Raw genomic sequence first — 13,738 nt, forward strand, 5'->3', positions numbered from 1 at the left:
TCCCAAAAATCTCACTCTCTGAATGTTGTCCAGTTTTGTCTGTGTCGGTTACCATCTCCTGTGAGAAGTCCCTGTGATGAGGGCAGTGATGGTCTTTTCTATGGGTATAGCAGTGTGTTGTTAGGAGCCCTTTAGTTGCTTTGTAAATTTAACAGAATAATTGTAGATTTTTTCCTAGGGCCCATGATCTACCTTTCAAAGGTTCTTGGCCTCATTAACAGTGTCAGATACAGGCTCTGTCTCATGAAGTGGGCCTTCCAAGGCCAGTTGTTGTTTACTTCCATAATGTTTATGGCCTGATTATACCAATAAGTGTACTTGGCAGGCAGATTGCTAAAGTAGCTCACAAGATTCACAGCTCAGTGAACTTAATGATTATTTTTCTCATTAAAAATAACATTTATTTATGTGTTTTGCATGTATGTTTGCATGGATGCATGCATGCCATGACACATGTGTGGAGATCAAAGGACAGTTTGGAGGAGCCAGCTGTTTTCTTCTACCATTTGGGTCTTGAGGATTAAACTCAGGTTACCAGTCTTGGCAGCAGGGCACCTCTACTCACTGTGCCCTCTTGCCTCTATCTTTATGTACAGACTTTTGTTTCATAGTCCTTTTTTTCCCAGTTTTTGAGACAGGGTCTCTCTGTGTTAGCCTTGGCTGTCCTAGAATCGCTTTGTAGACCAGGCTGGCCTCAAACTCACAGAGATCTGCCTGCCTCTGCCTCCCATGTGCTGGGATTAAAGGTGTGCGCCACCACACCGGACTACGTAGTACTTTCTAACAAGATTTTTCTGTAGACTCTTGAAGAGGAAATGTGATATTTTTAATGGAATAGTGGTTATTCCCAGTTATCCCACAGGATCTTATGAGACTTTAAAGGAAAATTAGGCAGACCAAGTCTTTTGAAAGTGGATTTAACTAAAGGAAATGGATTGCTAGGGCAGCAGAAAAGTAGACAAATTGAATTAAAGGTAAACCTGTATCTATAGCACTAAGGCAAAGACAGTAAAGGGAAGCATTCTTACCTCACTTTATATAAACACAGTTTTTACACATAGGCCTTCAGAAGCAGTGTTCTGTCATTTGAAATTTCTCATCCTCCCCAACCTAGGCACAAGGGGGCTCTTAAATAACAGCTAGTTAGAGCCAGGGGCAAAGACAAGTACGGTTGATAGTATTTCTAGGCCATTGATCCTTAGGAGCTTTTGGAGTCAGTAAGTGATGAAATGATGTTGATTAGCCTGAATCTACCCAGTGTGAATTGGATCTATTTATGTTTTATTTTTTACTTTTTTGAAATCCAACTAGTTAAGTATTATTAAGTCATCTGCTCTAGTAGTCCACCTTAGCTGGTGTTGTTCCCTCTAGTGGTGATAGGGGCATCTGCACACAACAAATTTCCTACAGGGGAAAAAAAAAATCCCTCTAAAAGGACTAAAAACAATAGCCTAATAATTGATAGCTAAAATATACCTAACATTCCAAAGTATATGTCTTCTTTGGAAGGTGTTTGGGCTGCAAATAGGTGCCACCTATGGCATTTGAATAAGTGCATTAAATGAAATAGACGAGGGAGGGAGAAAAAGACAATAAATTTAAATCAAGATATTAGTAGTATAAGAAATCAAGTGGAAGTAAGGCTAATGGGCCATTCATATAGTTTGATGTATTGATTTTTTTGATGTATTGATTTTTTTTAAATTGGAAGAAAACTAAATTCTGTATTGTTACATGATTTTGTTAATTATTTTCAGGTGAGAGATTTAGAATATAAGATAACAAAAGTCCTTTCTGGTTTTAAAATGCTGTAATTCCTCATCTTAATATTCAGTTGCTTAGCAGTAGACCCTTATAATCATCAAAGCTTATTCCCTTGTGTGCTTGATCATAAACATACTGTTGCAGACACATTTTTTTTGTTCTTGATTTCCTTGCTGTGTTTTCTTCTGCTGTTGTGCTGACAATCAAACCCAGGGTCTCGTACATGCTAAGAACACACACCACCACGGAGCCATGTTGGCCCCAGCCCTGCTCATGAGTTCTGCTCGTTATTCCTGCCCCTCAGAATTTGTTTCCCTATCTTGACAAGTTCTACCAATTATGCTTCTTGATCCAGTGTGTAATCCATGTTATCTTTCTTTTGAGTCTTTTAATCTGAATCTCTCAGCTTTTCTTATGAAAATGAGTATCTCTGTTGTTTTGTTTTATAAAAAAAAATGTGTTTTGGTTTGGGTTCGTCTGATGTTGTATGCTTTTAACTCATAATAGAGAAGAACCAGACCTTTGCTTTGTGTTTGTCCTGCTGTGCTTTCCCCGTAGTGGCATCATCTGACACCAAGAGCTCGCTGTCAGGCCAGCGTGAGCTCCCTATATGTAATTGTAACTACTTCAGGGTAGTGCCAGTTGTCTGAATAATAGCTTCAAACCAACTTTAAAATATATAGTAATAATACTGTTTTTCATGACAGAATCTTAATCAAAGTGGTAATGGGTAGGAGTAGGGTGTAGCTAATATGGTGATGTTTTCTCTCAGGAGAAGGAAGTAGTACTTTTTTTCCTTTAAAAATCTTATCAAGAGAAGTTTCAAATTTTTCAGTTTGGGACTCCTCTAGGATCTTTGAAAGTTTCAGTAGTGACATACATATTTTTTATTTATTTTAAAGCTAAAAAGGTTTTTTTTTTTTTTGTAGTTTAATGGTATGTGTAAAGTATTGAAGAGTATTTACTTCCATTTTAATGTAATGTTTTAATTTTTCTGAAATATCTTTCTGTCTCTTACAGGAAGCTTGTTAGATTTCCTTAAAGAAGGAGATGGAAAATATTTGAAGCTTCCACAGTTGGTCGATATGGCTGCTCAGGTAGTTGCATATATATGTATCACTTTGAATTGAAAACATGTGTAAGATGCAGAACAATCTTAACATAATGTTAAAATTGGTGTAATGAAATACTGGAAGATAGTTCCCTGTGAGCTCCTTAGTAGCAGAGCCAGAACTATTCTGTATATTAAAACGTGAAAGTGTATGCTGAATTTTTTTTCCTTAGAGTCTAAAACAAGAATTCAGCTAATATACTGGTTAAAATTAGTCTTTTGTACTTCTGAATTTTGGTTGCAAAGTTTCTATTAAGATAGAGGGTAAATATTTCAGGCACCGTTGATTGGCTCCAGTTGATGATGTCTTACCTATCAGTAAGAATCCATGTCAAGCCGTGCGCAGTGGCTTTTGTAATCCCAGCACTCGGGAGGCAGAGGCAGGCAGATCTCTGTGAGTTCGAGACCAACCTGGTCTGCAAAGTGAGTCCAGGACAGCCAAGGCTATGCAGAGAAATCCCATTTTGAAAAACCAAAAAAAGAAAAAAAGAGAATCCACATCTCCACAGCATCTGATAATATATACAGACCTCAGAAGAGTCAGGCTTATGCCATGCCATATGTCGAGGCTCGTGGGCAGTTTCTGGTGAAAAAATGGCAGACCATTTAATAAAAAGCTTAGGTAAGTGTGTGGCCTTCTCAGGCCACATACAAACCCTGTTGGGCCTCGTTCGTTTTCACAGCCCTTTAAAAAAGGTAAAAGCTGGGCGTTTTTTCGTTTTTGTTTTTGTTTTTTTAACTTCTCAGGGCATATGAAAACAGGCTGTGGCCAAATCTGACCCACAAGCTATAGTTTGTTGATACGTTGACACCTTAGATTGTGTCTTGTGTGGGTTTTTGTCTGTAGCCTCCATTGTCTCGTGATGTACTTCTAGCAATTGACTAGAGGAAAAGAGGGCTTTGTGTTGGTCATGGTGACTGGGAACACTCTGGCCATAAATATTGATCTTCAAAATATACGTTGGTTTTTTTTCCTTGTAGTGTTACCCTCTTTGCAGTTTTTTTCTGATACAATTTTTCTTTTTTCTTTTCTTGAGATACCTAATTTTTCTTTTTTGTTGTTTTTGGGGAGGGATTGTTGGGCTTTTTGTTTATTTTGAGACTGGCTCTCCCGGATTCACTTTGTAGACTCAAAATCACAGAGATCCACTTGCCTCTACCTCCTGAGTGCTGAGATTACAGGTGTGTGGCTCCATGCCCGGAGATACCCAATTTTTCAACAGTTCCTTTAATTTAACCCAAAGTGACGTCTTCTCTTTGTATTATATAATTTACATTTTGTTTTGTTTTCTCTCTTAAGATTGCCGATGGTATGGCATATATTGAAAGAATGAACTATATTCACCGAGATCTCCGAGCTGCTAATATTCTTGTAGGAGAAAATCTTGTATGCAAAATAGCAGATTTTGGCTTAGCAAGATTAATTGAAGACAATGAATACACAGCAAGACAAGGTAAAGTAACGTATATAGATCCTTATAGTCTATGCCCTATGCTTGTCTTACTTAACACTTTTGTACACACAGGACTTTTTAAAATACAAATAGTTCTAGTGAATAGCCAGGTTCCTGCATAACCCTGCCCGTGGGCTGTCAGCACAGACATAGTGACCAGGGTAGGATATGGATGCAAAAACCCTTTGTTGTGAGGCTGCCTTTTGCCCAGCATGTAACATGCATGCGTGTTCATGTGGACCTGGCACAAAACCATCTGTAGATTAAAAAAAAAATTAAAATAAGTTACAATAAAAATGAAATAGTTGCCAGGCATGGTGACACATGCCTTTAATCCCAGCACTCGAGAGGCAGAGGCAGGCGGATCGCTGCCAGTTCAAGGCCAGCCTGGTCTACAAAGCGAGTCCAGGACAGCCAAGGCTACACAGAGAAACCCTGTCTCAAAACAAAACAAAAAATGAAAAAGTTCGCCAGACGTGATGATGCATGCCTTTAATCCCAGCATTAGGGAAGCAGAGGCAAGTAGATCACTGTAAATTTGAGGCCAGCCTGGTAGACCTACAAAGGGAGTCCAGGACAGCCAAGGCTACACAGAGAAACCCTGTCTCAAAAAACAAAACGAAAAACAAATAGTTCTAGTTTCTGAGACTTGTGGTGGGTGTAGTGGAGCTCTGTTCGCTCTGCTCCCTCCTGACTCATCGCTGTTTGCTCCTACTGAGGAACAAGTCAGTCAGGAAGCCACACTACAGCCATGACTTTTAAAGATACCTGAAGGACGCCCATGGAACCCGAGGTGGTTATTCACCAAATTTGAGTCACGCTCACCAGCTGCTGAAGGTGTGTGCTGATTTGATCAGAGGTGCAAAGGAAAATCATCTGAAAGTGAAAGGACCAGTGCGCATGCCTGCCAAGACTTTGAGAATCACTACAAGCCTTGTGTGAAGGTTCCAAGATTTGGTATCGTTTTCAGATGAAGAATCCACAAACGACTCATTGATTTACACAGTCCTTCTGAGATTGTTATGCAGTTTACTTCCATCAGTATTGAGCCAGGAATGGAGGTTGAAGTCACCATTGCAGATGCCTAAGTCAACTATTATAATAAATTGTCTTAATCAGTTAAAAAAAAAATAGTTCTAGATTTCTTCAGAGGACCCAGAAACATTGATATCTTCATAAAGTTATATACAATAAGTAACACTTTGGCTTTATAATAGTTCTTATGAAGAAGAACTTGACAAAATACTTTTACATTATAAATATAGGAGATAAAGTATTCTTGGTTTTTTGTTTTGTTTTGTTTTTAAGACAGGGTTGACTGTACTGGACTTGCTTTGTAGACCAAGCTGGCCTCAAACTCACAGCAATCCACCTGCCTCTGCCTCTTGAGTGCTGGGATTAAAGGCGTGCACCACCATGCCGGGCTGTTTCTTATATTTTCAGTTGTGAGCCTAGCCTTTAACGACTGAGCCATCTCTCCAGCCCATGTTCTTGTTTCTTTAGGATGTCAAAGGTAAATTTTATTTATTATTTGTGTGTGCATGTGTGTTTGTGCATTTAAATATGGACACACACATGACACAGTGAGCATCCAAAGGTCAGAAGACAACCTTGGGCATTACTCTCTCATCTTGTTCTAAATTGGTGTTTTTGTTTTGTTTCTCAGTATGAGTGCCAGGCTTAGCTCTCTGCAAACTTCCTGACATATTCTTGTTTCCACTTCCTTTCTCACTATAAAAGCACTGGGATTACAAACAAGCTGTAGCTTTACATGAGCTCTGGGAATCCAAACTCATGTCCTCAGGGTCAGCAAGCATTTGGCCAGTTATCTCTCCTGTCCCCAGATAAATGTTTTCTTGTTCTTTTTAAACAAACTTGGTTGGTTGTTATTTAAACTGTTGTCTTAGATTAGAGGTGGTTCCCAATCAGGGATTATTTCTTCCTGCTCCAAAGAGACATGAGCAATATCTAGAAACATTTTTGGTTGTTCCAGGCTGGGGACTACTGTTAGTATCTGGTAGATAGAGGCCAAACGTGCTGCCGAACGTGCCATAATATACAGGTTAATAATCAAACACAGAAGATAATTACTGTATCCAGAATGGCAGCATTGCCAAGGTAGAAAATCCGTGATTTAGCTCCAGGTTTTGAGAGTTTTTTTGTTTTTCTGTATAGCATTGGCTGTCCTGGAACTTACTCTGTACACCAGACTGGCCTCGAACTAAGAGATCTGCCTGCCTCTGGGTGCTGGGATTAAAGGTGTGTGTCACCACCCCCTGCCTAGCTCCAGATTTTAAAAAGGATTTATTTTTATTTTATGTGTGTGAGTGTTTTGCTTGCATGTTATGTCTGTGCATCACATGAATGCAGTACCTGTGGAAGTCAGCAGAGGGTGTCAGATGACCTGGAATGGGGGTGGCAAACAGAAGTTAGCTGCCAGGTGGGTGCGAGGATCAGTCCTGGGTCCTCTGGGAAGCAGCTAGCTCTTAACTGCTGATTCATCTCACTATCAATCCTTTTCTGTCTCTACCCTGACAAGTACTTACTTCCAACTAGTCATATGTTCCTGTAATCCTTCCTCAGAAAATCTTAACTATTTGTTAAAGGCTAAATTTAGCTATCTTCTTTTTTTTTATTTTTGGTTTTTTTCAAGACACAATTTCTCTGTGTAGCCTTGGCTGTCCTGGATTTGCTTTGTAGACCAGGCTGGCTTCGAACTCACAGCAGTCCTCCTTCCTCTGCCTCCCGAGTTCTGAGATTAAAGGCATGCATCACTACGTTCACTTAGTTGTCACCTTTTTTTTTTTTAAGATTTTTATTTATTTATTATTTATACAGTGCTCTGCCTGCATGTGTGCCTGAACACCAGAAGAGGGCACCAGATCACATAGATGGTTGTGAGCTACCGTGTGGTTGCTGGGAATTGAACTCAGGACCTCTGAAGAGTATCCAGTGCTCCTAACCTCCGGGCCATCTCTCCATTCCCTAGCTGTCACTCTTAGTGAAACCTCTTTCTATGGTTACGAGTGAAAATCTAACGTTTTCTAATATTGAAGAACACTTTTTACAACATATATATTTAACATGTGTTGTAAATATGTGTTATATGTGTATATGCAATCACTTTAAGTATATACAGCATCTTTGTTTGCTTGTTCTTGGTGTTTTGAGACAGGGTAGCCTTGGCTGTGCTGCACTCTCTTTGTAGACCAAGCAGGCTCAGAGATCTGCCTGTCTGCCTCTGGAGTGCTTGGATTAAAGGTCTGCGACACCATGCCTGGCTAATTTTTTTATTTGTTTTTTGAGACAGGATTTCTCTGTGTACCTCTGAGTGTTCTGGTTCTTACTATGTAGACCAGGCTGTCCTTGAACTCACAGAGATCCACCTGCCTCTGCCTCCTGAGTGCTGGAATTAAAGGCCTGCACCACCACACTGGCTTTTCACCTATAATTTTACTAGCATAAATACACAAGTTTTATGAAACCTATGTTGTTTGTGTACCCATAATAATTATTATAATGCACAGGCATTAAAGTCATATACTAAATATTTGTGTATATTAACATGACGTTTTAAAAATGATAACACAGGGCTGGTGAGAGATGGTTCAGCTGGCAAATGTGCTTGTTAATTGAGCCTGGTGACCCGAGTTTGAACTTTGCAACCCATGTAAAGTTAGAAAAGTAGAGCCAACTCCACAGAGTTGTCCCCTGACGTTCATACAAATTCCATGTCACATATGCACACACCCAAACACACACAATAAAAAATAAACTTCTGCAAAGACAGCACAAAATACAGAAAAGATTATGAGCAAAAGCCAGTTAGGCACAACAGAATATGCCTTCATCCATAATTGGCTACAGCCACTGGATGTCAACTGAATATAAAGTTGTAGATTTTACAATGGTATAATGTCTCATGCCTCTAAACCTAGCACTTGGAACTTAGAGACAGAAGATGAGGAGTTCACACTCATTCTCAGATAGGTAACATGTTAGAGCCCAGCTAATCCTTTTTCTAAAAGCCAAAGGTGGGGGAGGGGAAGAGGGGAAGGGAGGGGGGGGAGGGAGGGAGAGAGGGGAAGGGAGAAGGAGAGGGAGGGAGACAGAGACACTCCTGCATGAAGTTTTAATCTTAGTTCATCACGTACTACACACACACACACACAAAAAAAACAGATTCAGGAAATGTTTATAATCCGAGTTTTTAGGAGGCTAAGACAAGATTGTGAGAATTTAAGACCAGCCAGATATCTATCTGTGTGTGTGTGTGTGTGTGTGTGTGTGTGTGTGTGTAATATCAAGATCCCATGTGCCTCCAAAGTTGTAGATTTTATAATCTATGTTTTTGTTTTATTGAAACCTCTACTGTTTTATTATAAGGTCCTGTTCTGTTCTCACCAGCAACTTCTTATATCACTAAATATAAAGGGAAAAAATAGATGTAATGTAAAAATTTAAAGTTCAATGCTGTTTTCTATATATTTTCTGTGTTTGAAGACTTAAACACACATAATAGGGATATTGATGAAGACTAGGCCAGTGTCTTAATTTACATAAATATTCTTTAAAAGCACTTAATATTGCCAATGTTATTTTTAGGTGCAAAATTTCCAATCAAGTGGACAGCTCCTGAGGCCGCACTATATGGTCGATTTACAATAAAATCAGATGTGTGGTCATTTGGAATTTTACAGACAGAGCTGGTAACAAAGGGGAGAGTACCATACCCAGGTAAGCTTGTGTTTCTCCAGCTCTTCACTCAGCATGAGCTTTCATGAGGGGCACAGTCAACAAAATGTGAGGCAGAAAGACTATTTCTTTTTTCCAACCCCCTTTAATTGGTTATGTAGCAGTTCATGAGACCTGGAATCCTTGAGCAAGCACAGGAGGGATGTCTTACATTCTTGCATACGATGTTCCCAAAAAAGCCTTTTATATGCTCTGTTCCTCAGGGTAGACATATATCTTAAATACCCACGGTCACCCTCCCCCAGGTAACTGTTCTTTTCCAGAAGTGTGGCATTCTAGACCCAAAAGATTGTTTTGAGAAGAAATGTTTCCTGTAGTCGGACTTTGGATACTTTATTGGTTTCTTTTTCCTACCTCCCTATACCACCCCATCCCTTCTAAGCCCCCAACACTAGGTAGGAGAAAAAGAAGGTTGGGTGGGGGGAGGGCGGGGGGCTAGAGGGGGGATTGATATTGTTAGACTACTTCCTGCTGGTTAGGGCATCGAGTTCCTTGGGGAAAATTGATCTTCGTTGTCAGGATATATCCAACCAGCGGCAGCAGCAGCAGGGCGAGCAGCAGCTGCTGTGCCTCTAGGGGCCTGGCATTCATACCCTCTCAAGAGTCCCCAGAATTCCAAATGTAAACTATCCTCAGCTGGCAAAATCACATCCCTGCTAGAGCACAAGGCAAATCATAGTCAGCTGCTGTGGACAGCCTGAAGCAGCCCCATATCACACACCTAGGATTAAAACAAAAACATATTCACATAACATTTCTGTGCTTTAAAACAAAACCAAAATTCTCACTACAGTTTCCCCTTTAGTAATAAAAGGAAAAACAAACTACTTTAAAAAGTAAGACAGTTCTGTAGGTTTTGGGGAGCAAGAAGAAACTTCAGCCTAATTGACAGTTAGCTGTAATGTTGCCTCTCAAACCTTTTCCACTGAAGGTGTTCTAGTAGCTGAGGACTGTGAAAATAGAGAAAGTCCCGTCTTCGCGGAGAATTGCTGTGCTGATCTTCTCTTGTGTGCAGATCCTAGTGCTGTCACATTCTTTGGTCCACATACTTCATTATGTGCTGATTCTTAACCGTACAACTGTTCACTTAGTAGTCCTACCTCATCACCCTGTCCAGTAATGCTCTGCTCCTGTCTTTTTTTTTTTTTTTTTTTTTTTCATGTGCATTTTGTGTGTGCCTGCATGTATGTCTGTGTGAGGGTGTCAGATCTTGGAGTTACAGACAGTTGTGAGCTGTCATGTGGCTGCTGGGAATTAACACAGGTCCTCTGGAAGAGCAGTCAGTGCTCTTAACTGCTGAGCCATCTCTCAGCCCTCTACTTCTGTCTTAATTCATAGTCATCTTTTTAAATTCTTTTTATATAGTATTTTTTATCATTTCCCCCTCCCTTCCTTCCCACTTTACCACCCACCCATCTTTAGGGTTTTTCTCCATTTCAAAAAGACAAAAACCCGTAAAAATGAAAATCAAAACAAAAGATCAGTAGGACCAAAAATAAAGCAAAACAAAAAGACAAGAAAAAAGTGCTGTATCAGGCCTGTTGCATACTTTTAATCCCAGCACTTAGTAAGCACAGAGGTAGGCAAATCTTTTAAATTCAAGACTAGCCCAGTCTCCAGAGCTAGTTCCGGGATGGCCAGGGCTACATAGAGAAAACTCTCTTGAAAAACAATAGCAAAAGTCCACAGAAATACCATTGAGTTCATTTTGGGTTACCAACTACTCCTAGGCATAGGGTCTGCCCTGGAGTGTCATTAATACTTCAAGTGTCACTCCATTAGGGAAAACTGTCAGCAGGTTCTCAACTGCAAATACCTTATTGGTTAGGGGTGCAATGCTATGTCCACTTTCTCCTTTCAGTACAGGGACCCCATCTGGCTTGAATTTGTACAGATTTTGTGTGATACCACAGTCTCTGTGAGTGCACATGTGCACTAGTCTGGAAGACACTGTTTCCTTGGAGTCAACTATCACCTCTGGCTTTTACAGTCTTACTGTCTCCACATAGATCCCTGAGTCTTGAGGGGAGGGCTTTGATGAAGACATCCTGTCTTACTTAGGGGTTCTGTTGCTGCAACAAAACACCATGACCAAATGCAACCAGGGGAGGAAAGGGTTTATTCACCTTACATTTCCGCATTGCTGGTCGTCACTGACGGAAGTCAGGACAGAGGCCATGGAGGGGTGCTGGTTACTTACTGGCTTGCTAAACATGGCTTGCTCAGCCTTCTTTCTTACAGAACCCAGGACTACCATTCCAGGGATGGCACTAACCACCATGGACTGGGTCCTCTTACATCAGTCACTAATTGAGAAAATTCCTTACAGCTGGATCTCATGGAAGCATTTCCTCAACTTAGGCTCCTTCCTCTCTAATGACTCTAGCGTGTATCAAGTTGACATAACAAAACTAAACTAATAAATCCCATTTAGGGCTGGGTTTTCCAAAAATCTCTTAAAATCACTGCATATTTTTCAGTTGTGGGACTCTGCTAATTCCCATCTTCTGGAAGAAGAAATTTCTCTGATAGCTTAAGTGAGTTCTCTCATGTGGCCTAAGTAAGATACTCATCTATGGGTATAGTAGTATGTCTTTAAGACTTACTTTATTACTATGTTGCTTTAGTCAAATAATAGTAGTAGGTTTCCCCAGAGGTCCATTGTCCATCTAGTCTTAGTCTCTTGGCCACTTCAGCAGTGTCAGGTATGGGTTCCAAATGAGTGCCTTAAATCCTTTAGAAAGTGTTTGGGTATCCCCGTAACATTTGTGGCACCAGTATGTCTTGTAGGTAGCTGGGTGATAGAAATGATTAGCTTTGCAGGGTGCCTTCAGCACCACGAACACTAATCAGTAGGGGAACACTTTTAATTAGGCACCAGCTCAACTTACCTGTGTTCTATGTCATATGTAAATGCTGTCTCAGCAAGATTGTGAAGAACAACCAGTAGCCTTGGCAGTAGCTTGTCATGTTTGGCTGTGGAGTTTCCATGGGACTTAGCTGGCCAACATCAGAAGATGTAACCCATTTCTGGCACTGGTAGTTTTATTTGGTGGTTTACGATGTCTGCTTTGGACATTGTCTTCCCTCATATTCGTTGACTATTTAGATTCTTTTCATATATGAAGACCTCAATTCCACATATGTACCGACTTGATTTTTGGCAAAGACGTCAAAAATACACACTGGAGAAAATAGCGTCTTCAACAAATGGTGCTGGTCAGACTGGATGGCTTCATATAGAAGATCCCCATAGAGCCATATGTATCCCCCTACTCCAAACTCCAAATGGGTCAAGCACCTCAACCGAAGAACAGATACCCTGAATCTGATAGAATAAAAAGTAGGAAAAAGGCTTGAATTCAGTAGCACAGGAAAAGACTTTCTGAACAGGGCACTAACTAGGCACTAAAAACAGTTAATACATGGGATCTTAAAGACACAATAGTCAGTTTAAGACATGTCGATGGTTCTTCCAGTACTCTGATCTCTCATGGCTTGAGCACTTTCTGTATGTGATCTTGTCATTTGCATACCTTCAGCAATACCTATAACTGCATTCCTCTCATTACTACAATTTCATGTGCCCCATATCTGACCCCTACCTTGCATCTTTCCAGTCTTCTCTATCCCAACTTTAGCAAGTTCTTGACACTTCTAAGATCTTTAATGCATTGGTAGCAACTTTGCCAGACCCTCTTGACAAAACCTTTCTGTTCCTTAAACTGTACAATCAAGCAGGATTATCACTCCCTTGAGTTTATTTTGTCCTTTGTCTTTGTTTTACTTTATTACTACTTGACAAAACCAAAATGCAAGCTAAAACCTAGTTCGGCCCTCTATACCAGCAAATATAACTGAAGGTTAAAAAAAAAAAACAGTTATATTAGGTAATTTCTTTTTGAAGCTTTAGTCATGGTCTACTTTCCATTTTGGCCATGAGAAGACTAGGTAGACTGTAGAGTGCTCGCTTAGCATGCAGTAGGCCATGGGTTTGATCCCTAGCACAAAAATAAAACCCATTAAAACTTAATGATGAACAATGCTTGCTTAATCAAAATAAAAAGAGGGAAAAGACTAGATGAGGCAAATAGTAAATAAAGGGAAGCTGAGCCTGGTGTGGTGTGAACGCCTCTAATCCCAGCACTCGTAAGGCAACGGTAGGCGGAGCTCTTGAATTGGAGGCCATCCTGGTCTATAAAGTGAGTTCTAGAGCAGCCAAGGCTACACAGAGAAACTGTGTCTTAAAAAAAAAAAAAAAGAAAAGGGGGCTGGACAGATGGCTTAGAGGTTAAGAGCACTGGCTGTTCTTCCAGAGGTCCTGAATTCAATTCCCAGCAACCACATGGTGGCTCACAACCATCTGTAATGTGATCTGATGCCCTTTTCTGGTGTGCAGGTGTACATGCAGGAAGAGCATTGTATACATAATAATAAATGAATAAATATTTTAAAAAAAGAAACGGATGATAGTTAAACCCATAGCCATAATTATATTGTGTGTAAGTTGCACTAAACATTCCAATTAAAAGACAAAAAACAGACTTTGAATATGTGTATGAATGCTACGCTGTGTTACACCCTATCACTCCTCATACTCCTTTTGAGATAGTGTTTCTCCCTGGATCTAGGGCTAGAAACTAGAAAACCTCAG

At 40.2% G+C, this 13,738-nt stretch overlaps 1 protein-coding gene and 1 pseudogene across 3 annotated transcripts in view; both read left to right on the forward strand.

The window, feature by feature from the left end:
• Positions 1-13,738, forward strand: part of Yes1 (YES proto-oncogene 1, Src family tyrosine kinase) — a 49,944-nt gene that overhangs the window by 33,161 nt on the left and 3,045 nt on the right. For all 3 annotated transcript variants that reach the window (XM_051154506.1, XM_051154505.1, XM_051154507.1), the window contains exons 9-11: positions 2,785-2,861; positions 4,176-4,329; positions 8,935-9,066. In XM_051154506.1, the coding sequence (XP_051010463.1) occupies positions 2,785-2,861; positions 4,176-4,329; positions 8,935-9,066 (363 nt within the window). The remainder of the gene's footprint in view (positions 1-2,784; positions 2,862-4,175; positions 4,330-8,934; positions 9,067-13,738) is intronic.
• On the forward strand, positions 5,081-5,591 carry LOC127196641 (40S ribosomal protein S20-like; annotated as a pseudogene).

Source organism: Acomys russatus, chromosome 12 (genome assembly GCF_903995435.1).
Source record: "Acomys russatus chromosome 12, mAcoRus1.1, whole genome shotgun sequence".
In the NCBI taxonomy this organism is placed as follows: domain Eukaryota; kingdom Metazoa; phylum Chordata; class Mammalia; order Rodentia; family Muridae; genus Acomys; species Acomys russatus.